The following is a 23,990-nucleotide window of genomic DNA, read 5'->3' on the forward strand; positions in this document are numbered from 1 at the left end:
TTCAATCTGTAGCATAGGGGTTGGTTCAAAATCTGCGTCAGTGGTTGTTTGTTGGGATGCCGGCACAAAAAACTGGATCGGGACTCTAAACAATTGGGATGCCGGCACAAAAACCTGGATCGGGACTCTAAACAAGAAGAAAAATGAAAGGTTAACAACGTATTTGAAAATAATAAGGTTATAAGGTTGAAATATTCTTGGAAAACTCACATTGCAAGCGCTTCCGACGGTGTTTGTTCCCTAACAACCATCATATTCGAATTAGTCGGAGTCAACCTAAAATACACCCAAAGAAGGTCAAAAAATACACCCGAACAATTCTAAAAGAAGACGAGCTTTGATGAAATACACCCAAATAATAACCAAATACACCTGAAAGGCTTTATTTTTTTAGAACTTACGTAGTTGCAGATTTTTGTTTTTTTCCTGCCTTTTTTTGCTTGAATAAAACTTTAAAGGGCTCTTTGTTCTTAAAAAATATATATACAGAATTAGAAGTAGAAGGTATTAGAAGAACAAAAGTAACGGTTATTTGAAAGAGAAATTACATGCTCTGTGACGGCTGGTTTACACTACTCTGTTCTGTGCGTCCTTGAGAGGAAGGATCATCACTTCCCAAGTTCACAGCCGGTAGTCTAAACAGATTTTACAACCAACTGAATGGACAATATACACCCAACACAACAAACGAAATACACCCAACTTAATAAACAACATACACCCAACTTGATCAACAAAATACACCCAAATGGTTCCACAGAATACATCCAAATCATGATAACAAGATTTTATTAAATAATAAAGCTTCTTACGTTTCAGAGGACACATAGCGACCTTTTGTCGATCGCAGGTCAGCTTGGTTCTCCCTGCGAAACAAGATACAATTATTAGCAAACAAAAGACACTAAAATCTCAAATACACAGCCCAGCAAGACATACCCCTCTGCAGCAGATTTATCAACGTTTTCCCTTAACCATTTATCGAGTTCGTCACTTGAGATTTCATATCTCTCACTACATTCATAAAATAAGACGTTAACAAAAATAATTATGATGATAGACCGTAGTATAGCTTACGAGGTACTGTACCCGTCAAAGTATTGATCTTCTTGAGGAGGTGAATCCTCCACAACAACTTTTTTCTTTTTTTGTTGTGTTCTGGGTGGAAAAAAAAACAGTACCAATCAGAAATAAAAAATTAATTTTATCACAGAATTTTATCCAAAGAATTGCTTACTTTTTTTGAGTTGTTTTTGTTTTTTTCTTTTTCTTCTCCTTCTCCGCAGGGGATGATTCTTCGCTCCTATAAGTTAATAATAGACACTTCAGTTAATACACGAAATCTTTATAATGAAGCCAAAAGAAAGGAGTATTAATTTCAGGACATTACTCATCACTTGGTTCAGATTCAGATTCTGAATCAGAATCTGACTCCTCTTGCCTCTGCTTTCTTTTTTTTGAGTCCATTCTGGAAGGCAAACAATTGTCATTTAGAACATACTAAAAATACACCCAAATGAATTCACGAGATACACCCAACTAAATATACAATATACACCCAACGCAGCAAACGAAACACACCCTGCTTAATAAGCTACATACACCCAACGTGGACAAATAAAATACACCCAAACCGAAAAAGAAATTACACCCAAGTTTGGTACTTACTTTTTCCCCTTTTTGTCGGGGTGTTTTCTTCCCGAATCCTCTGAGTCTTCTTGAGCCTCAGACTCAGAGGTAGAAGTGTCACTGTCAGTAGTTTCTGTCTCCGAAGACGATGTTGGGCTCGCCTTCCTTTTTTTTGTTTTTTTTTTATTTCTTGTTTTTTTTCTTTTTTTTCTTTTTTTTTCATTTTTTCTCTTGTCTCTGCCATCTTCACAATCCCCTGAAACATGAGATATTTTAGTTAGCACCATTCGGGTAAATAAAATATACCAACTTATTATGATTACTCACCAAAGTTTTCTCTCTTTCTGCATTCATTCTTTCCACCAACTGCTCCTTAGTCCAGTTGGCAATCCATGGCTTTTGTGGTCTTTCAGCCCTATTCTTGCCTTTGTTTTTTGAAAGATGAAAGTAGATTATCATCAGGGCGAAGAGGCAGCCATTGATTGCCTTCTTCTTCTTCTCTTGATAGTCTGTGATGCCCTTGACCATGAAGGTCAAAACATGCCCCCCAGTTTCTCTCCGATATGCCGTCCATCTTAAAAATTGGGGCCAGGTGCACGGGCGATATTTTGTTTATCGTCGTTGGCAAAAGGAACGCCATCTGTATGTAGAGGATGAATATCCTCTTGAACATCAGGCGTTCCTCTTCGTTGCCAACGCCGATTTCCATCATTTCATCGGTAAGACTTTTGAGGGTCTTACCCTGGAATCTTCTATAAATTATTTTGTCATCATCAGAAAGTTTCTTATACTCAACTTTCTCAGGAAATAGATCTCCTACAAAAAGGAAGACAACAAAGTATCCAAGTCGGTTCAAATACACCCAAGCATCAACTTAATATACACCCAAGCAACAACTTAATATACAGCTATAATTTTGAGCTAATTACCTGTTGCATTGATGCCAAGCGCATCACTTATTTTTTTTGGGGTTATTTGGAAAGAACCATATCCTGTCTTCAGTCTGTTCTCACCAAGTTTGAAGTTGTTTGCCAGCTCCCTTAATAGTTGGTGATCCACCCTCAGTGGTGGGATGTGCATCAACCCACCGAATCCAAGATCCCTCACAATCGCCTTCTTCTCCTCAGTCATGTTTCTGAACTTATCATTCAGGAGATGTGTGGCACATTTAAGGTCTTTTGTTTGGTTTCTCGCTGCCATTTTCTCTGAAACTAAAAATACACCCAAAGATATCAGTAATATACACCCATATATATATGACTCAGATACACCCATTAATAACAATAAGATACACCCATTGATAACAGTAAGATACACCCATATATATGATTCAGATACACCCAAAGATATCAACAAGATACACCCATTGATAACAGTAAGATACACCCATATATATGAGTCAGATACACCCAAAGATATCAACAAGATACACGCATTGATTACAGTGAGATACACCCATAGATATTATTCAGATACATCCATATAGATATCAGTCAGATATCACTCAACCATGCTTCAATATCAAGCCACATTACAAGGTTAAGCAGTTTACACCCCCCAATCTACGGAATAAACCCCCAAAAATCAACAAAAATAGCAGGAGAACTTAGAACAACAACGTAGAATGACGTAGAACTTAGAAGAACGACGTAGAACTTAGAACAGTGTAACAAAGAAGCAAGAGTAATAGTAAACCCTAGAAGAACGACGTAGAAGAAAAGTAAAATATACAGTATCTTAATGGACTTACGTTGATTATTGTTGCTTTGTTTTTTCTTCAGATTCTTCACGGAGAGTTTGATGGTGTTTTGATGCAGTTTTCGAACTACGATTTCTATGTTTTGAACTTTGATTTTCGCTCGAAAATGGGAGGGTTTCGTTGTTTTGAAAGCACCTTGAGAAATGGAAGAAGTGGAAGAAGTGGAAGAGTCTGCCATACGTAATCGTTCGAATGTTGAGCGCGTGATTTTGACGCGCCATGTTATCTCTCTTCATGCGCATTCATATTGCTTCCAATTGATTTAGCCATGGAATGTATCTGAAAAGGTTTTTGATAAAAAGTAGTAAGATTGATGATGTAAAAAATAAAATTATAGAATGCAAAAAAAAATAGAAGAGAAGTGAATTGAGAGAAAATTAGAATTAACTATTATATATTAAATAAACTTCTTTATGTATAAGGTATTATTATTTATAAATGCATAGAGATATATTGTGTAATTAAATTTTATAATAGAATTTCAGTTATTGACTTAACTAGACATAATTAAAATCTGTGGCTTCTTGATCTTGATTTTTAATAACTTCCCTCAAACTGAGTGTAGGAGATGAACAAATACGAAGTTTGCCACAAAAATTGGAAAAGAGAGTCATCGATAGTGGCTTAGTAAATATGTCAGTCACCTGATCTGAAGATGTAATATTAGTGACAAATAGTTTCTTATGTGTAACTTGGTCCCTTACAAAATGAAGATTTAGTTCGAAATGCTTAGATCTACTGTGTAAAATTGAATTTACAGCAAGAAGGCAAGCACTTTGGTTCTCACAGTAGAAAATAGGAGCTGTGGTGAGAGAGAAATGTAACTCGTAAAGCAGATTTTGTGTCCAAATGACTTCAGATTGAGTTGTAGCAGTTGCACGAAACTCAACTTCTGTGTTTGATCGGCTAACGGCACGTTGCTTGTTGCTTTTTCATGCAATCAAGTTTGTTCCTAAATAGACACAATATCCAGTAACACTTTTTCTATCATCAGCATTTGCTCCCCAATCAGTATTTGAAAAAGCAAATAATCGAAAGTCAGTGCATGCTGTAAATAAGAGACCCTGATCCATACTTCCTTCAATATATCTAAGAATCCTTTTGAGTACTCTCCAATGATTGACAGTGGGATTGTGCATATATTGACAAATCTTGCTAACAGCAAATGTGAGGTCTGGCCTAGTAAGTGTCAGGTATTGGAAGGCCTCTGCAATAGAACGAAATAATTTTGGATCTTCAAAATGGGAGGAATCATTAGCTGGCAATTTTGAAGAAGCAACCATAGGAGTTGGGGCTAAATTAGCCATAGTCATTTTAGTTCTATCAAGTAAGTCAGTTATATATTTCTTTTGATGCAGTAAAATTTGAGAATCATTCACATAATTGGCTTCTAAGCCAAGAAAAAAAATTGAATTTGTCAAGATCTTTAAGAGAAAAAATAGAGTAAAACTGTTGAATTAATACTTGTAATTCAAAGGGGTTATCTCTAGTTAATAGAATATCATCAACATATGCACATAATAGAGTTACAGATGTATTAGTATGTCTTATGAATAAAGAAGGATATGAACAAGTACTAATAAAACCAAAATTTCTTTAATGTGGCAGATAAGGTTAGAAACCAAGCTCTAGAAGCTTGTTTGAGTCCATAAATAACTTTTCGTAATCTACAAACAAGAGAAGGGTTATTGTCACAAAGTCCTTGAGGTTGTTGCATATAAACTGTTTCATGTAAAGCACCATTGAAAAATACATTGTTAAAATTAAATTGATTCAATTGCCAACCTCGAGACAAGGTAATTGAGAGCACAATTCGGATAGTTTGAGGTTTAATCACAGGACTAAAGATTTGCTCAAAGTCCACACCCTCTCTTTGATGAAACCCCTTGGTCACAAGTCTAACTTTATATCTGATGACTTGGCCTTTAGGGTTCTTTTTCAATGCAAAAACCCATTTGCTGCCTATAATAATAGTACTAGGTGGTGGGGAGGTCAAATTCCATGTTTGGCATTTTAAAAGTGTAAAATACTTAGTATACATTGCCTGTTTCCAATGAGCATGTTTTAATGCTTCTGAAGTTGTTTTTGGTGTATGATGTAGAAACTCTGAATCACTATAGAATAAGAAAGTTATAGTAGAAAAGACTTGAGGTTTAGAGATTTCAAATTTGGATCTGATTTTTATTAGGTGAATGTTGAATGGTAGTGAAGGAAGAGGAAGTGATACTTGTGATGAAGAAGAAGAGATAATGGATGGTTGCAAAGGTAACACTATTTCTATATATGAAGTTGAAATTGGGCCAATAAGTATTATGGGAGATTGAAGGTCATAATTTACTAATGTAGGATGTGAAGTTGAGTGAGGCAGATTTGAAGAGGGAGGGGAGGAGATAGAGGAAGAAATTGGTGTTTCTAAAGGAGATGCATGTGACTGAATTGGTGATGGTGGTCCAGGGATAACTTGTGGTGTAGGTAAGAGAGGTGAGGAGTCTAAAATAGAAGAATGTTTTGAAGTAAAATGGGAAGAGTATGAAAATCTTGTTTTATCAAAAATAATATTTTTTTATGTGTATAATTTACCTGATGGAGAAAGATACTTATATCCTTTGTGGTTAAAATCATAGCCTAAGAATAAATATAAATGAGACTTGAAATGTTGTAAGGCCTCAAGAGATGATAGTAAGTACAGCCAAATATTTTGAAACAAGTGTAATCTGATTGCTAATGAAAGAGTTTCTCCAAGGGAGATAATTGATTGAGAATAGGAGTGGAAAATTTATCAATGAGATAAGCAGCAGTTTGAAATGCATAATTCTAGAACTGTAATAAAAGAGCAGCTGTAGCAAGAAGTGATAGACCAATTTCTGTAAGATGTCGATGTTTTCTTTCCACTGTCCCTTGTTGTTAATGTGTATAAGGAGATGAAAGTCTATGAATGATTCCTTGCTCAATCAAATAAGTCTTATAGGAATTAGACAAAAAATTCAAGACCATGATCACTTTGTATAGCTTTAAGTTGATGTCCAATTTGTCTTTCCAAAGAATTTTTATATTGTTTAAAAGCTGTTAAGGCTTCATATTAATTAACCAGAAGAGAAAAAGAAGTGTATCTACTATAAGCATCTACAAAACTAATATAATATCTAAAATCATTCTTAAAAATTATAGGAGTTGGTCTCCAAATATTTATGTAGACAAATACTAAAGGATGCACATATACAGATTGAGAATCTAAAAAAGGTAATTGATGTAACTTTACCATAGAACAGAATTCACAAACAGATATAGGAATAGAGTATTTTAAATGTGAAATTTGATTTTTATTCAGAATTTGTGAGATAGTTTTTATAGAAGGATGGTCAATTTTCTTATACCATGTATCTACAAAATTATTGAGAATAGAAGTAGCAATCAGTGCAATTTGTTGCTTTACACAATTTGAAGTTGGGGGAAGAGTTTTTGGTACAAATAGATTGAAAAACACATAAATTTCATTCTTAGCTATCCCTTGAAGTAGATGATTCCTGGTAGTCTGATCACGAACAAAGCAATGATGAGGCCAAAACTTAAAAAAGACCGAGTTATCAACTGCAAATTTAGAAACACTCAAGAGATTTTAGGTTATTTGAGGCACAGGTAGAACCAGAGTTAGAAATCTTGATATTTTGACTGTTACCTATATACAACTGATCTGATCCAATTTGATTCTCAGCAGCTTGAAGAAGGTTATTAGGTTCAGCTGTTACATGCTGACTGGCTCTAGAATCAGGATACCATGCTGTATTTTATGAGGATGATGATGATGGTGGTGTTGCCAAGAATGTCCTAGGTTGATGAAAGGATGGTCGAGGACCTGGAGGATGATAGGATTGAGCTGAAAATGTTGCATTAGATGACTCAAATTGTTGGTCAAATCTGTAATAACAACTCCAAGCAGCATGTCCGGGGTGATTCAGATCTAACAAAACAAGCGAGTTGAGTTGATAAATCTGCCACCTCTCATGAATCTTCCTCCTCTTCCTCTGCCTCTAGAAGGATTGAAGTTTCTTTGAAAATTATGATCCGAATGGATAAAATATTGAGATAAATTGGCTAAAGAAATTGGTTGTGAAGGTTTCTTGAATCGATTTAGCATGTCTTCATATACTACCAGATATGATTCTATTTTAACTACTATAAACTTACCCATTTTTGCCATGACAGTGCCAATGAAGCCTTGATATTCTTCAATAACTTCATCAAAAATGGTTTGAATATATTCATCTTCAGAGAACGGTGCTTCTAAGGCAATTAATGAATCTACTAATTGTCTAATTTTTGTAAGATATTCAGTAGTGGTAATAGTGAGTCTTACAGACTTTAATTGTGATTGAAGACTCTGAATTCTTGTCCTTGATGATGCTGTAAATAATTCAAGAATAGTATCCCACATCTCATAGAAGAATTTGCAGTGCACAATCTTAATTTTGAAGGTTGTATCCATAGATGCCAATAGCCAGGTCAGAGATTTATCCTGGAGTCTCCATTCTTTGAAGGTTTCTGATTCAGTCTTTGTTGGCTTTGATGGGTCTCCAAAATCCACTGTTTGAGTTGGGATGTTCTCCTTCTTGAAATGGCTTTCAAGATTCTGGCTTTCCACTATGATTATTGCAGTTTATTTCTACGTCAGGAAGTTGTTGCCATTAAACTTATCAGAGATAACTGGTAAACAATATTTGGAGTTGGAAGCGTTAGAAAGGATCATAACCATGGTGTCAACTATTAGGCTCTGGATACCTTGAAAAGGTTTCTGATAAGAAGTAATAAGATTGATGATGCAGAAAATGAAATTGTAGAATGTAGAGAGAAGAATAGAGGAAAAATAAATTGAGAGAAAATCAAAATTAACTATCATATATTAAACTAACTTCTTTATGTACAAGGCATTGCTATTTATAGATGCATAGAGACATATTTTGTAACTAAATTTTATAACAGAATTTCAGCTATTGACTCAGTTAGTCCTAGACATAGTTAACCAAAATCTTTAATTATAATTTCTTGATCTTGATCTTTAATAATATTTATATCATTTTATTCTCATCATTTCAATCCATTCATTACGTTTTTTATTCATTGTTAAAATTAAATTAGAAAAAAAATGTGGGTGATTCTATATTATTTCATAGTGGTGATACATTTGAAAATCATATATGGTGATTTTTTTAAATGCTAGAATATGTTATAATTTTAAAAGCAATCATCTCAAAATGGCCTTGGAACTGTTACCTAGAATTTCCTTTTCCCCTTATATATATCAAGAAACACAACATTGAAGAGTGTAGATGGTGAGTAAAATACATGGGAATGCAAGATAAATACATCAAGTAGCTTTTTAATACATCAAGTAACTTTTTCTTATTTTTATCTAATTTAATTAATTCTTTTCTATACCAGGAGTGAGATGATTATTATAAGATAAAATTAAACTGCTTATGAAGATTATTGTAGATTATTTGTGAAGACACAATTGTCTCAGTTTAGTGGTTGATTTTATTGTAAAATATATATAAAAAAAATGACACAATATGATGTAATAATATATATTCTTGTAGAATATTATCGCTTTATATTAATCATCAAAAATTACTTCACTTGTATTTGAATGATCTTATTACTTGAAAAAGAAAATGTATTTTCAAATATTTAAAAATTACACTTTTTTCTAGAGGGTGGTTTGAAATCCTTGAGTATATCATGATGGGGTTCCAATGTTGATTAGCATCTTACTAAATCGTTTCGTGCCAAATACTAATTATTGATCCCTAATGATCCCAATCCTAATGCAATGGAGATAATGGCTCATAGAAAGGCAAAGAAATTGGACCCACATTACTTTATATCAAGACTTTCGAATTATGGTGGGTCCAAAAATATCCAATCCAAGACCAATTGATGGATGTGATGGAGAGCAATACTTTTGGGTCAATCTCAATAACATCTTGTCTTCTCATCAAAATTGGATTCTTTGACAACAGTTTTCTTCATCTTGGGCCCTCTTGTTACCATCTCTCACATGCTAAAGGATCCAACTTTTTCATTTTTTTCAAAAGTTTTTGTACGTATAATAAAATTAACCATAAAAGGGTAATAAAAAAGTGAAAAGAGAAAAAGTACATAACGTTTCTTTCTTTTGTTTTGTTTTACATATATATATATATATAAGGTTAGTATAAGATAAGAAAAAAATATTTATTACAAAAAAGAAGGTGGTGTTGATTGGTTTGGGCAAAGAGTGTGACGGGTCATTTTCGGAATTACAACACTGTAGCTGACAGCTTAACCTAATTAAGCATATCTATCGATTCCATGCATTTCCAAATGTCATGTTTTGGTGTTAAAATTTGGCCCCTTCTTTTTGGCCATGTGGAATTTAGATTAAAATATTATTATGTATGTATGATATTAAATACTCTTATCAATACTAAAAACTTAGAAGTGACAAAATGGATCATAATAATCAATCTTTGATAGTAACAAAAAATAAAAAACTATATTTTAATTTATATGATTAGAATTAAATTTTAATTTCGTTTTTAATATTTAAAAGATCGTATTTTTGTTTCAAACGTCATACTTAGTCTTTTTGACTAAAATTGTCTTTTTATAATATATTTTTTTATTGTTATTTTTTTCTTATTTTTTTAATTTTTTTGTTATTATCTTTTTTTTCTTATTTTTTTTTCAATTTCACTTTCAAATTACTAAACTTTCACTAAAATTATCACAATAATTAAGATTGTTAACACTACCTAAAAAAAGAAGATATAAAAATTTAAGACAAAAATAAAATATTTTAAATATTAGAAACAAAACTATGTTTTAATCCAAACGTATTAGAAACTAAAATAACACTCTATCCTAATTAAAAAAAATACTGCATTATTAAATATTAAGCAAGAAAACTGTGTATTAATTAATTCGAGGCCTTTTTACTAATATAACATTCCACCTTTTTTGAAATTTAATACTAAAATGTCACTCTTTTAAAACTAATTATCTATATATGCCACCCTTTTATATTATGACAATTAATTATAATTAAAAATAAAATAATAAATTAGTTGTCACCTTGATAAAAGAATGACATTTGAATAATTAATTTTAAAAAATAACATGATAATAAATTTCGAAAACTGTGACACATTAGTAAAAAAGTCTTAATCTGAAAAATATTTTTTTAATATAAGGATGATTATTATTGGATCTGCTAATGTACATGGTAATGCTGTCCATTATATATATATACACACAAGTTAATTATAATTTAATTTTTTACATATAAATAAACGAGAAAGCATTTTTATCTTAATTTGTTCGGGGATTATTATATAAGAAAAAAAAAAGATTTTACTAAAGTACTATATAGTAGAAAAGGTGATCAGTTAATTAATTAGTGCTAACAAAAGGTAACATAAAACGTGAAGTTATGGCGGGATGCATGCATGAATGTTCTTCATGCATTCTACGTATAGGACGATAATCGATATCATTAATTCATTATTAAGATTAGACTTGTGTACACATATATATATACACAAGGGCCATATGTATATCAAATAATGCTCTAAATTAAACTAGGCTACTATATTGTTGTAGCTTAGTTGTGGGGGATCTATCACGTGGTGCTCATCCATACCAACTCTTATGGTGGGGTTCCAATATATATATATATATATATATATGAAAAGCTGAAAGCTCCTATCACATGCTACCACTAGGTTTTTGCAACATTCTATTACCCTTTGTCACAATCATTATTGTTTCATTTAATATTTTATAAATTGTGTTATTTATATGCATTTTATTTAATTTAGAATAATATATTTATCTATAGTTAATATAGATGGTAAAGACTGGACACAACTAAATTTTAGAGGGGATCTATAGTAATGAATTATATTTATTTAACTTTTTTGCTCATTAAAACAACACTGATTATTAAAATAACATTTTATGTTATTTTATGGTGATTTTTTCGACTCATAAATAAATACCACGAGTTGAATTAATATATAACACTGTAAAATATATAATTCAAAGTGGAATGAATTGATCTAAGGTTTTCACTTTCTTACATGGTTGCTGCTGGTGACATTATAATTAATTCGTGAATTGAATAAGACCGTGGGACCAAGTAACATAAGTAGTACACTAGTACTTGTGACTTGAAAAGACAATTCTGTCCCTACTTGATCTATTTTTCAGCAACAATAATAATGCAAATGCAACAATCTATCACCTCAGTCACCATTCACCAATTAGGGACATTTTCGACCATAATAGTGAACCACAATAATTAGGAATGTCAATCGGACGGAATAGGAAAAAAAAATGAGGACGAAAGATGTCTTCTTGCTCCTCATTTTTAAATTTTGATTTTTTCTCCACTTCTAATCTTCGTCATAGAAGAATATTTATTTCCATCCTCATTTCTCACTCGCATTTTTCACAATTCTTGTGGGGCGCCATTTTCCATGGAGATGTGGCGAGGTGGGAAGGCGCAACGAGCAGCGACGACAAACTAAAACCAAGGAGTGGTATGACAGAACAAAGAATGGACAAACAATGCGGTGCAACAAAGAAAGGAGGAGTGGCGGCATTGGCAGAACATAAAACGAAGTGGAAGGCATTTGCATGGGAGAAGGCGTAGTGAGCACAGAGAGTGGCTGATTGGCAGAATGATAATACTGACTGCTAAAGGGAGGAGGACGGATGAGGTGAGAAAGAAAGATACATGAAATAGAGTTAAGGTTAATTAAAGATAAATAGAAACGGAGTAGGGACTCATATTCAAGTCTCTACACCTGTCAAGGAAAAATTTTGGCCCCCAACTCTATTCTTATGGAAAACAAATAAAAAATTTCTTCAATGGGTCCTATTTGGGACAGTCTTGGAAATTCTCGCGCCTTGAGAATTTTTGCCATCTCCACATATAATACATATACAATTTCGCTAGGTAACTAACTAAGGGTGCAGCCAACTATAATCAACTAATTTTTTTTAATTTTATTTAGAGAAAACATAAATTCAAACTATTATAAAAAACATCCAAAATCTAAATGAAAAGAAACATCTAAAATCCAAAAAAAATAATCTAAAACCATTTAAAAATTTAAAATCATTTTAACAATTCTAAAATCCATTTTAAAATTTTCACAACTATTTTAAAATTCCAAAATTCATTTAAAAAAACTTCCAAAACTATTTTAAAGATCATTATAAAAATTCCTAATAAAAAAATATCCAAAACGTACCAAAAAGAAATATCCAAATCCTAACAAAAAAGAAATATCCAAAATCCTTTTAAAAATTTCAAAAGCTAACAAAACGAAACATCCAAAAGATACTAAAAAAATAACGTCCAAAAAATAAGCAAGAAACATTTAAAACTATTTAAAAAATATCCAAAATTAAAAAAAAACATCTAAAACATAAAAAAAAAAGAAACATCTAAAACTTAAAACTTAAAAGAAAGAAACATTCAAAACTAGAAAAAAGAATCGTCTAAAACCAAAAAGCAGAAGAAGATAAAAGTGACGCTGCCTTTAAATGTGACAGGACACGATGTCTAAGACAGAGGTAGCTGCGTTCAGAAAGGGAGGACTGCGACAATGATCGATGGTGCTGCGTTTGTGAGGGGAGGGCAGCGGCGGTGCTTGACAAAACTACGTTCGTAAGGAGGAAGGTATTGTGTTCGTGAGGGAAAGATGGAACAGCGCCGTCAAGAGACACCGTGGAAAGGGAGGACGTGGCACAATAGAAGCGGAGGATGCATTGGAGAGTGGTACACGCGTTGGAGGAGGAAACCGTGGGGGAAACTCGCAAACGCAGGGGAGGAGGGAGGACGCAATGGTGAGGGACAAATGCAGTGGAGGCGGAGGACGCAGGGGCGAGGGACATGAATTTTCGATGGAGGTTGCAACTTCGGGGAAGAGTAATTGGTACGGGAGGTCAAAGTAGAGGTTTGTTGAGTTTGAAGAACTAACAATATTTTATAGATGATTAGTAAACATTATTAATTGGATTAAAAGTCAATTATGTGCTTGATTACTTTGTTAAGTGTGTAGAAAATTGTTAATCAAATTTGGTCTAAGAAGCATCAACACAAGCCTATCATTGGTTTAGCTTGAACAAAGCATTCATATCATCACTCTTAATCCAAATATTGAATGGTTGAACTACATGGAACAAGAGCAAAAAAAATTGTCCCAAAAATATAAACAAGCTCATATCGGTGGTCCATATCCAAGTCGAATCATTCAACTTAGTTGCTAACTAAGTAATTCAATTTCATTTCATCTGATCCAAACCTCACCACTGAAATAAATCTCTCTCTTCTCTATCTTCTCTTTGTCCATCACTCACGTGATTTCTCTGAAGTAAAGCTAAAAAAAGGGAAAGTTCTGAGCTAGGACAAAATCGAAGAACAAAAAGCAATTTCCAAATCCAAAGAAAAAGTCAAAGAGGCTAGGACAAAAGGCAATATCACATCCAAAGGGCAAATCACAAAAAGAAGTTTTCACATTTGTGCTTCATTAAAATTCGGTGAAGAAATCTTCTCCTTACATACACAGAAGTGAAGAAGTTGAAGATATTGAAGATAGTGACAATCTGCTGTGAATCAACGTTCAAGAATCAAACTTGAGAACAAAGCAAGATTGCACGGTTCATATTCAAGAAGCAATTTGAAAAAGGTTGAAAGAGAAGATAGAAAGTATGCATGCATATATGGTTAAGTCACTGCTTCTACTCTATCTCTTCTCTGTCACGTTGATGCTGCTTCTGATCTTTGGGAGAAGAAATCAAACAAGTGCTAAAGCAAGTTTCAAGCCCTGGAAGCTTCACTCATCTATTAAAGGGGTGAACGGTCATGGATTGAAGTAAGGAGAGAAAACACAAAGTTTGGGTTTCCCATAGCTCACTGAGTTATTACCATTCTTCTCCTTCATGGTTCTCATTAAACAAACTTATTTTCTTAGTCCAGTCTTTCTTTATTTTTAATGGTAAAAGGTATAATAATGAGGAATGTAAGCAACAACCATTGAATGAAAAAAGGCAAGAGAGTTAGACTTGCAGAAAAAGTCATTATTTATTTTAGAAATCTTTTGTAAGTTTTCTGTTTTATTGTCATGATCCTGAGAGAACTTTCTTACAAGTTGGGTGAGCACTTTGCTGTTGAAAGTTAGAGTGAGTTCTTAATCAAGTCTGGTTTGGGTTAGAAATTGAATTTATCCTAGATAGGATTGGTTAGAATCGTAGGGAGAATTGATGAATGTAACTTTGTTGAAAGATAGTAAAATTCTGTCATAGTTGTGATAAATACTAGATATAGGCTATATTACACTGAGTAGCTGAACCATGATATATTTTTGTGTCACTTCTTTTTTCTCTTCTCTGTTTCTACTTCTACACGTTAAGAGACAAAATAGAATTATCTCCTAATTATTCTATCCATCTAAACTTCTCTAAATCACACCTTGCACGCAATTTTATTTCGGCTTCTCCTCTGACAAGAGACATAATAAAATAATCTCCTATTTTTTATTTGAAGCAGCACTTCCAAAACCAAAAGTTTCATCAAACTCCAAAATTAGTCAAACAAAGTAAAAAGAGGCCAAGATTCAACTTATTTTTCTTAGTCACTGGTATTCATTAAAATTAATGATAGATAGCACATATTTTTAAACCTAATTCTAATTTTTTAAATTTTAAATTTTAAAAAATTGTTCAAATTGATTGCATGTATAATTTGATTTCCTAGATTTTTTCATATATAAAATATGAGAGAATATTCTTATTAGTTGCTTATTTCTTTTTTTTAGTTAAAAAGATAATTCGGTATATATTTAAAATCAGATCTAAATTAAAATAAATTCGATTTCGTTTGAATCATGTACATTCCTAATAGAAGATTAAAATAAAAATTGAGGTTAGATAACACGTTTTTAAATCTAATCCTAATTTTTTTAAATTTTAAATTCAGAATTTTTAAAAATGGTTCAAATTGACTTCACATATAGTTTGATTCCCTGGACTTTCTCATGTACAAAATATAAAATATAAGAGAAATAGAGAATGTTCCTACTAGTTATTCCTTCCTTTGGTTATGAAATTTTGATGGTAGGATTTGGTTCATCATAATTGTTATTATTGCTGTAATCATATGTTATCACGGGTCATAATCTTATCTTATCCCATCTTTTAGCTTTTTGTGAAGCATGGGTACAGGTTTCATGGGTTTAATTTAATTTCCTCTCTTCTTTTTCGGCATCTTTTGGTTGTATTTAATTAACTGTTTAACACTTTCTTTATGAGCTTTGTCTTCAAGTTAAGTTATTTAAATATCTAAGTTTAATGCTGAATTGACACTCAACAAAAAAAAAAAAAGTGATTATTCTAATGCCAAACATTTAATCATTGTGTTAACAAAATTAATTATTTTAGTAATTAATTACTCTAGTATATAGAAAATTAAATATGTAACATATGCATAAATATATACAAATATACAATATATTTTTTTATGAGTTGCGTGCATTTAAGAACAAAATTGAAATACATATCATAGCATATAAGATAAGATTGAAAGAATTAATGTGCGTGGTACCACTGTCCTGTTCGTATCCCTTTCAATGTTTAATTTTAGTAGTGCTCTAATAATCATCTTCATCCAATTTATTAATTCTGTCACATAGTTATTTTTATTATTTTCTTTTTAATTAATTTTTGGTAGAAATTCAAGTGCAGTTGACTTCACGTAAAGTTGATATCTGAGAGCCATTAAATGATTTAACTAATTTGACTAAATTTTTATCTAACGAATATCAACTTTACGTAAAGTCAATTTCACCTAAATTTTTACCTAATTTTTTTCGAACGGAGAATTTAATTGAAAAGCAAGCTAAGAGAATTACATTTGTACATGATCAATTTTTTAATCAAATTAAAATTAAAATAATTAAAGCACTTGATTGCTAGCTAATACAACAATTTACAAATTACAAAAGCAAAAAGTTAATAAAGTACTGACAATTTGATTCTGAATCTTAAGGATGAGAAAATGAGATATAAAGCAAAATAATAGTCCAAGAGAGGCAATTTCCAGGAAATAGAAGAAAAAAGTTGGATCACAAATATATAGACAAAACCCCAAAAGAGAAATTCCAATAACAAAGTAACAAAATAATATTCAAGTACAAGGGCCAAGTACATGTGCATTATTGGAGATAAATAAAAAATAAAAAAATCTTCAATTTAGATATTACAAGGATATAAAATTATAAATAAATAAAGACATGATATTTTTGAGGCTACATTTGAAAGAACACTCACATCCTGCCACAAAATGAGAGAGGAGAAAAAAAGAAAATGCAAGTAGTCACAACTGGCTTTTATTTGGCTTATTTCTTTGTTTTAATTGTTTGAATCTTTTGTTGGTCCAGACAAAATCAAAATTCTCATGTGAACAAGCACCATAGGGAAACAAAAATGATAGGCTGGTATGAAATGAAGGAAGATATTTCTGTTGGGGAAATTATAAACCAAAGAAAATAAATAAATAAATAAATAGATAAAATAAAATAAGGTAAAGGAAATGGAACTTGATGAGAAGCAGAAAAGATATTCTTCTAATTAAGAGGGTCATGCCTCATGCATGTTTGGTTTTAAAAATGCAAAACAGAGTTTTTGAGTGAAGGAAAGAGCAGATTTTTAAAAATAAAATATTATTTTAGTTCTTTATTTTTAAAATTAATTTTAATTTTATTTTTAATATTTAAAATGTCTTATTTTTTTTATAAACATTTTACTTCATTATATATATTTTAGTTATATTGGCCAAAACTACTTTTTTTTGGTTCAAAAATTACTTATTTATTTTATTATTAGAGTAAAGTATCGTTTTTGTTCCTAATGTTTGGGGTAAGTCCTATTTGTGTCCCTAATGTTTAAATTGTCCTATTTGTATCCCTAATGTTTATAAAAGTGACTCAATGTTATCTTATTATCAATTATACTAACAAATCAGCTTATATTTTTTAATTATTCTCACTTGGATGTATTCATTCTCAAATAGGTCTCATTTGGATGTGTTCGATTTTAATATTATACTCACTATTTGTGTTTAGATTTAATTATATCCCTAGAAAAGTGAATTATGTAAATGTTGTAGGAATTAGTTTTAACTTTTGATGAGGTATTTTTTGGATTGGATTATCGATTCTATCCCAGACATTTGTTTTTTAATTTCAAAAAGAAATTCTTAAAACTCAAACTAAAGCGTTCATGATGTGTAATTGACAGTAGGATAATACTGAATCACTTTTACAAACGTTAGGGATACAAATAGGACGATTTAAACGTTAGGGACACAAATAGAATTTACCCTAAACGTTGTGGATAAAAACGATACTTTACTCTCATTATTATTATGGAAAAGTCTAGGGAACCAGCAATTTTTGTAAATTTTGGCCAGCACTTAACTATCAAAATAAAAGTGGATGATCTTATACCATTAGATGTAATTTCACACCATTAAAAATACTATTAATGACCAATTAATAGTTATAAAACACCAAAATTGCTGGCCTCTAACATTTCTCTATTATTATTATTATTATCTTTTTTTAAGTAACAACAACAATAGTAACTATGATGGCTATATTGGTAATTATAAATTTATAGTGATTTGAAAGTAAAATTGATAGAAAAATAAGAGACAAAAGAAGATAATAATAGAAGAAAACGTTAATTTTGATGGAAAGCCATAAATAAGATGATTTAAAGTTAGGGATGAATTAAGACTTAATTCAAATATTAAAATTAAAATAGTATTTTATCTAACTCTTTATTAGGATTTGCTGCTTTTATCTTGTTTTTTAAAAGTGGTTAGTTATCTTCTCTTCATAAAAAAGTGAATTCATTTGAAAAATATGAAAAAAAGGGAAAAAAATTTTCTTTGTTGGTCGAGACAAATTAGCCGAATTTCTAATTATAAAGAATGATGCGCTAGTAATATAACTATGAATAGACAAAATAACAGTGATAGTTGAGAGAAAATTAGTAAAATAAGATATAATATAAAAAAAATAAAATTTTAGATACAGTTAATTTTACATAAAATTAATTATATATATCTGAATTTCTATCTATTAAAAAAGCTGTAGAATGAGAGTTGGATTATAATTAATCTACAAAATCTATTTAACATATATCTATTAATATATATTTATATAATGTGAGAAATAGAATATGAATCGATTTTGGTAAATAATTTAATTAAACTTTTTTAAAAAAAAAACTTAAAACATAAAACCTTATATTAAAAACAGTTTATAAATAAATTATTTATATTTAAAAAGTTGTCAAATAAATATTTGTTTTAAAATTGTTTAATAAATAAAAATAATAAAATAATTTTTTAGAAGAAGAAAAGTTAAAAAATTTTTATTTCTTCAAAAATTGTTAAATAACACTTTAAAAAATTAAAAATATATTTAAAAAACTGTACCAAACATCATTAATATAATTTTTTATAAGTTAACAAATCTAAAAAAAATAAAATTTAAAGCTTTTTAAATGGACTAACTCTTAAGTCTTAACCAACTTCTAGCCAATTAAATAAGCAGATTATTTCAACTAAGTCCTAACTACAATTTTACCCAACTTGATGTTTTCCCTCTAAAAGAAAAGAATAAAAAGAAGCAAACATGGGAGAGAGGAAGTTGCCGAGTTGGTGAGGCAGTTATAACTTATTATAAGAGGGAGTTGTGAATGTTAGAAGCCTTTTGTGGCTGAAACCAAAAGAAAGAAAGAAAAAGGTACACATACACATTAATAATAATAATGCAGAAGAGAAAGAGGACCATCTAACCAGAGGCACTCTTTTTCTTTCATATGGTCCCTTCTCTCTTAGGCAAATTAAAATTGCTTGCTAGTTGCTTTCACTCTTTGTTTCCATGCAACTTGCTTATCCTTTTTGTTAAATGCATCATTAGCTAACACATGAACAAAGGGAATCAACTTGTACATGGATTCCACCTTTATTGCTCTGTAAGAGTGTTTCTAAATATTTTCGTAATGCGTTTAAAAAAACGTAAAATATTTTATATAATCATCTAATTATTTTTTTTATGATTATTTACACAGTTAAAGTAAAAATTAATTATTTTTTTAGATGTATCAAAATTAAATTAATAAAAATATTTTACAATTTTGATGAAATGATTGGTATACTAATATCACAAGTTTTTGTCTATTTATTATTTGTATGGAAATTATAATAAGAGAAAAGAGAATTAACAGTCAAAATAATTTTCAAAGATATGATGCGCCAATTTAGTCATCGAAAAATTAAATGTCTCAAATTAATTTTAAAAGATTCCATTGTAAATTAGATTAATTTTTTTATCAATTAGATGACAACACATAATATTTATCGAAAATAGAGAGACTCGAACCCACAACTTTTTAAATGAGTATAGAGAGACTATGCTATTTGAGTTATAACTCATTGGCAATCAAACGGGCAATTAGCCAATTAGTTATTAGGTTATCACATCTTAATTAAATTGATCTAAAACAATGAAGGATCAAAGTACAGATAGTTATAGTTTGCAACTGATGAATCATGGAGAGAATAGTGTAATGCACCAAAACCAAAAACTTATGATAACTGTTAAAACTGTAATGCAGAAAACAACATATACATGTACTATAGAGTACTAGTTTCTTTCTTTTCTGCAAAACAGACAAATATTTTACCAACATGACAAAAGCAGAACGGAATTCACAAGACAACCTAAGGGAACCTTTTTTTAAAGTAACTTTTTCTCTTGCCACTCGTTTATTTAATTTCTTCCGTTACATACTTGAATTCTCTCTACTGCACTACTTAGTAATTAATTATTGTACCTGAATTTAATAAAAGAAACTTGCCTGAAATATTAAAGGAGATTAATTAACCATAAAATATTACTTCATTCACTTGTTAAGAGACGGATGAGTATGAAAAGTTTTGGTAAAAGCAATGAGAGTATATATATATTACTATTTAATTTTGAGATACTGATAGTATATAAATATTTTAAGAATTTAACTAATTTGTGTTCTAAAAATATATTTTAAAAATATAATTATTTTTTAAATATTTTTTATATATTTAATATATTAAAAATGTAAAAAAATTAATTTTTACAATAATTTTTATAAAATATGTTTTTTATAATAAATTTAAAATTATTATTTTTATTAATATAATAATACACAATTAATTATTTTGTCTAAATTTAGTGGTGTATATATGCTTATCTTCTTCAGTGATATAATTATAATAATAATGATTAAATTTAATTACGTTAAGATCAGAGTTAATTGCTTCTTGTACGAGCTAGTACAAGTTTTTTTATTTAAAACTCCAACAAGAAGTTACAGCATGAGAAAGAGGAAAAGTTGAGTTTTAATTATTTTATTATTTAATTATTATTATTAGGAGTAATAGAATAGTAATTAACGAAGTGGGGGCATATATATTTGATGAAAAACAAAGCATGTCATCGTACAATTATATTTCCGTACTACCTTAAGTACTGCACGTTCTTCTGACAAGCTTTGCATGCTCTGTTCCCTTAACTTTATTTCTATTTATTAATAATTAATTTTGCATTAATTTGTAACCAAAGATATTAAATTTACTTTTTCTTTGTACAAGCTTGTTTGATTATGATTTAGTTGAATGAGTTGTTGAGATGAGAAGAGGAGGGAGGATAAAGATAGAAGTGAAAAACAGGGTGATGTAAATTAAACAGAAGAGGGTAATAAATGATGACTAATTAATGAGTATTTATTTAGAAAGGGGTCATGTAAGGGTAAAAATAAGCCCAGAAATATTTTTTTTTTAATTATTTGAGTGGTCAAAATAACATTTTTGGGTGAAACTCGTAAAATTAATTTGTAACTCAAATACATTAAATTATTCATGTAAATAATGACACATATTTAGAATAGCGTGAGGAATAATAATAATTATGCTTTATATAAAATTTAAATTAAGAAAATATTAAATTAATACATTTAGATATAAAATAAAATTAAAAGCACAATAATGGTACGAATATTGTTTGGAGAGTTACTTGAAATTAGGTTGTATTTGGATCTAAACGTAAAGTCCAAATTTTAAGTGGAGTGGTTTTCGACTTAGCTTGTGTTAAGCAGCTGTCGTCTGAGTTGTTTGTGAGAAGATGGAGGTTGGTACCTGTAAAACACTCTGATGTCTAAGTCAGCAAGGGTCTTAGCAGATTTAAGTATATTGGAATTTAAGTATACCTGAGAGTGTGAGTGTATTTATATGTAATTAAGCAAGAATCACTGTTAAAGTAGTTCCGCTTCTCGTGGTGGATAACCGTCTTTTTATTTAAGAATTGTTGAGATTCCTTATCTAAAAGTGGGTGCGATATATTTAGAATTGATTATAACTCTTTCAGAGAAAAATTATTACCTTATAGTATTCTATCCAACCTCTCAAAAAGTCGATTATGTATTTATGTGGTAGATGTCTTTTAAATTTTTATGTATTTTTAGATCTGGCTTATATTTTTGGTCAATTATGAACATATATATTTTGTTAGTTAATATTATATTTAATCTAACACTTATTAAAAAATGATCAAAGTGATTTGCTTCAAGTAAGGTTGATATATATCGTTGGAATCAAATCAAATATATGCTTAAAAAGGGCCAAATGACTTAAATGAAAAGAATTAGGCCTTGTCTAAAACTATAATTTTTGGCTTAGTAAATTTAGACCTAACTGAATTGGGTTGATTTAGTGGTTAGCTTACTAATCCGCTTAAGTAAATGTCAAAATTTGAATCCCACCTTGTGTTTGTAGCAACTTATTACCGTAAAATAAAAAAAATTAGATCCAACACATATTCAATAAGTTTCCATACATAAGAGTTTTTTTTTTCTTTTTATTTATCTTATATATATGTTTTGGTTAGAACTTCTAATATATATCCTCATGATATCAATTGTACAAAAAATTCAAACAAATAAAAGAAATCCATAAATAATTAAATCTCAAAAATTATTATTAACCTTTACTCAATTTTTTCAACAAGAAGAAAAGGAATAGAAGAATTGAAGAATAAGAGAGAGAAAATGAACTCCATTGCATTCATTAACATTGACATTGACATAGTTAATTAACAAATTAACTAACTTTCTCTCACAGAAGCATACTATATATATATATATAGCTCTTCTGCAAGGAAAACCTCAACTTTTTGTACAATTTTTCACCCCATCCATGAAACCCTAATCCCTCATCACACACATATACTTGTGTATGCATGTGTATGAGGTTCCTCATATTCAAAATTAAAGTTAGAGTCATACTTAAAACAACCAAATACATAGGTTGTTCAAACAACCTCCTACCCCAAAAATTAAAAAAAAAAAGAAAATACATCAAGAATAATCATGACGATGATGAGATTGATAACAAGCTTAGCATGACTAAGATGAAGATAAGACAAGTTAAAAAAAAGGAAGAACTTGATGAGAAAATCAATAATAATAACTGCATATCTTCATCTTTGTCATGTTCGCTGCCGTTGTCGTCGTCGTCGTCATAATCAACTTGAAGTAGTTAAGGAGCGGAGAAAAACAACTTCTTCGCAAGGAATAGTGAGACCCATGTCATGTTCAAACCCGAATTCTTCTTCGGCTTGACGAAGAAGGCATTGAAATTCCGGATTACCCAACAATGAAATCGGAACAATGTACCTTCTTCTATTCTCACCAACATAAACAGCAAAGTGCCCTTTTGGAACATCAAGAGGAAAAGGATCGTTGTTATTATTTTCATATCCATTATTATGACTATTCTTCTTCCCTAAGCTCGAACACCTCTTCAATATTTGCTTCAAGACCGCACTTTGTGAAATCTTGTTTGATTTTCTAAACCCCATAATAATTAAATAATTTTGTTTGAGACTAGAGAGAAGAAATTGAAGATAGAAGAAGAAAAAGAAGAGATGTGATGATGTGAAATGAAAGAAGGGAGTTGAGTATTTATTGAGAGGGGGGGGGGGGTTATGTTGTGACGGTAAAAGTAGCGTTGCGATAAGTTAGAGTTGTTGAAATAACAAATTTTGGGGGCACGGGTGTTGGAAGGGCATAGTAGGGGCCAACCACTCTGGCTATACTCCTCTATGTTGCTTCTCTACTTCCCACCATGGACCCATTTTCTTTCTATATATACACATCATTGCTTTCTTTCGTTATAAACAAATGCGGTATTTATAACAAATTTAATGATTTATTATTAAGATCTAGACGAAAAGATAAATATAGGTCTTGAGTATTTTATTATGAATATAATTATTTTTTTTGTTATTTTAATTATAGATATAGCTTTGTAACTTTTGTAAACGAGAGCATATATAGATTTTTTTTTTTGTGATAGTTTGAATTAGTACGAAAAGATTTATATGTTTTTGTTTATGAAGGTTAAATGTTTGTAATTAAATTTAATGAAAGACTTACTTAAATTTAATTA

At 30.3% G+C, this 23,990-nt stretch overlaps 2 protein-coding genes across 2 annotated transcripts; both read right to left on the reverse strand.

Annotated features, from left to right (window-relative positions):
- Positions 1-4,320: 4,320 nt before the first annotated feature.
- LOC127745420 (uncharacterized mitochondrial protein AtMg00810-like) lies at positions 4,321-4,695 on the reverse strand. Its single transcript, XM_052258098.1, has one exon. It carries the CDS (start codon positions 4,693-4,695, stop codon positions 4,321-4,323), a length of 375 nt encoding a protein of 124 aa, XP_052114058.1.
- Positions 4,696-22,582: 17,887 nt separating this feature from the next.
- On the reverse strand, positions 22,583-23,650 carry LOC107476589 (protein SMALL AUXIN UP-REGULATED RNA 51). The gene has a single exon (XM_016096428.3). It carries the CDS (start codon positions 23,398-23,400, stop codon positions 23,065-23,067), a length of 336 nt encoding a protein of 111 aa, XP_015951914.1. The 5' UTR covers positions 23,401-23,650; the 3' UTR covers positions 22,583-23,064.
- Between the last annotated feature and the right edge of the window lie 340 nt (positions 23,651-23,990).

This window comes from Arachis duranensis, chromosome 3 (genome assembly GCF_000817695.3).
Source record: "Arachis duranensis cultivar V14167 chromosome 3, aradu.V14167.gnm2.J7QH, whole genome shotgun sequence".
NCBI classification, from domain to species: Eukaryota; Viridiplantae; Streptophyta; class Magnoliopsida; order Fabales; family Fabaceae; genus Arachis; species Arachis duranensis.

Excerpts from the sequence above, each read along its gene's own strand:
- LOC127745420 (XM_052258098.1), bottom strand. The coding sequence starts at position 4,695 with ATGGCTAATTTAGCCCCAACTCCTATGGTTGCTTCTTCAAAATTGCCA.
- LOC107476589 (XM_016096428.3), bottom strand. The coding sequence starts at position 23,400 with ATGGGGTTTAGAAAATCAAACAAGATTTCACAAAGTGCGGTCTTGAAG.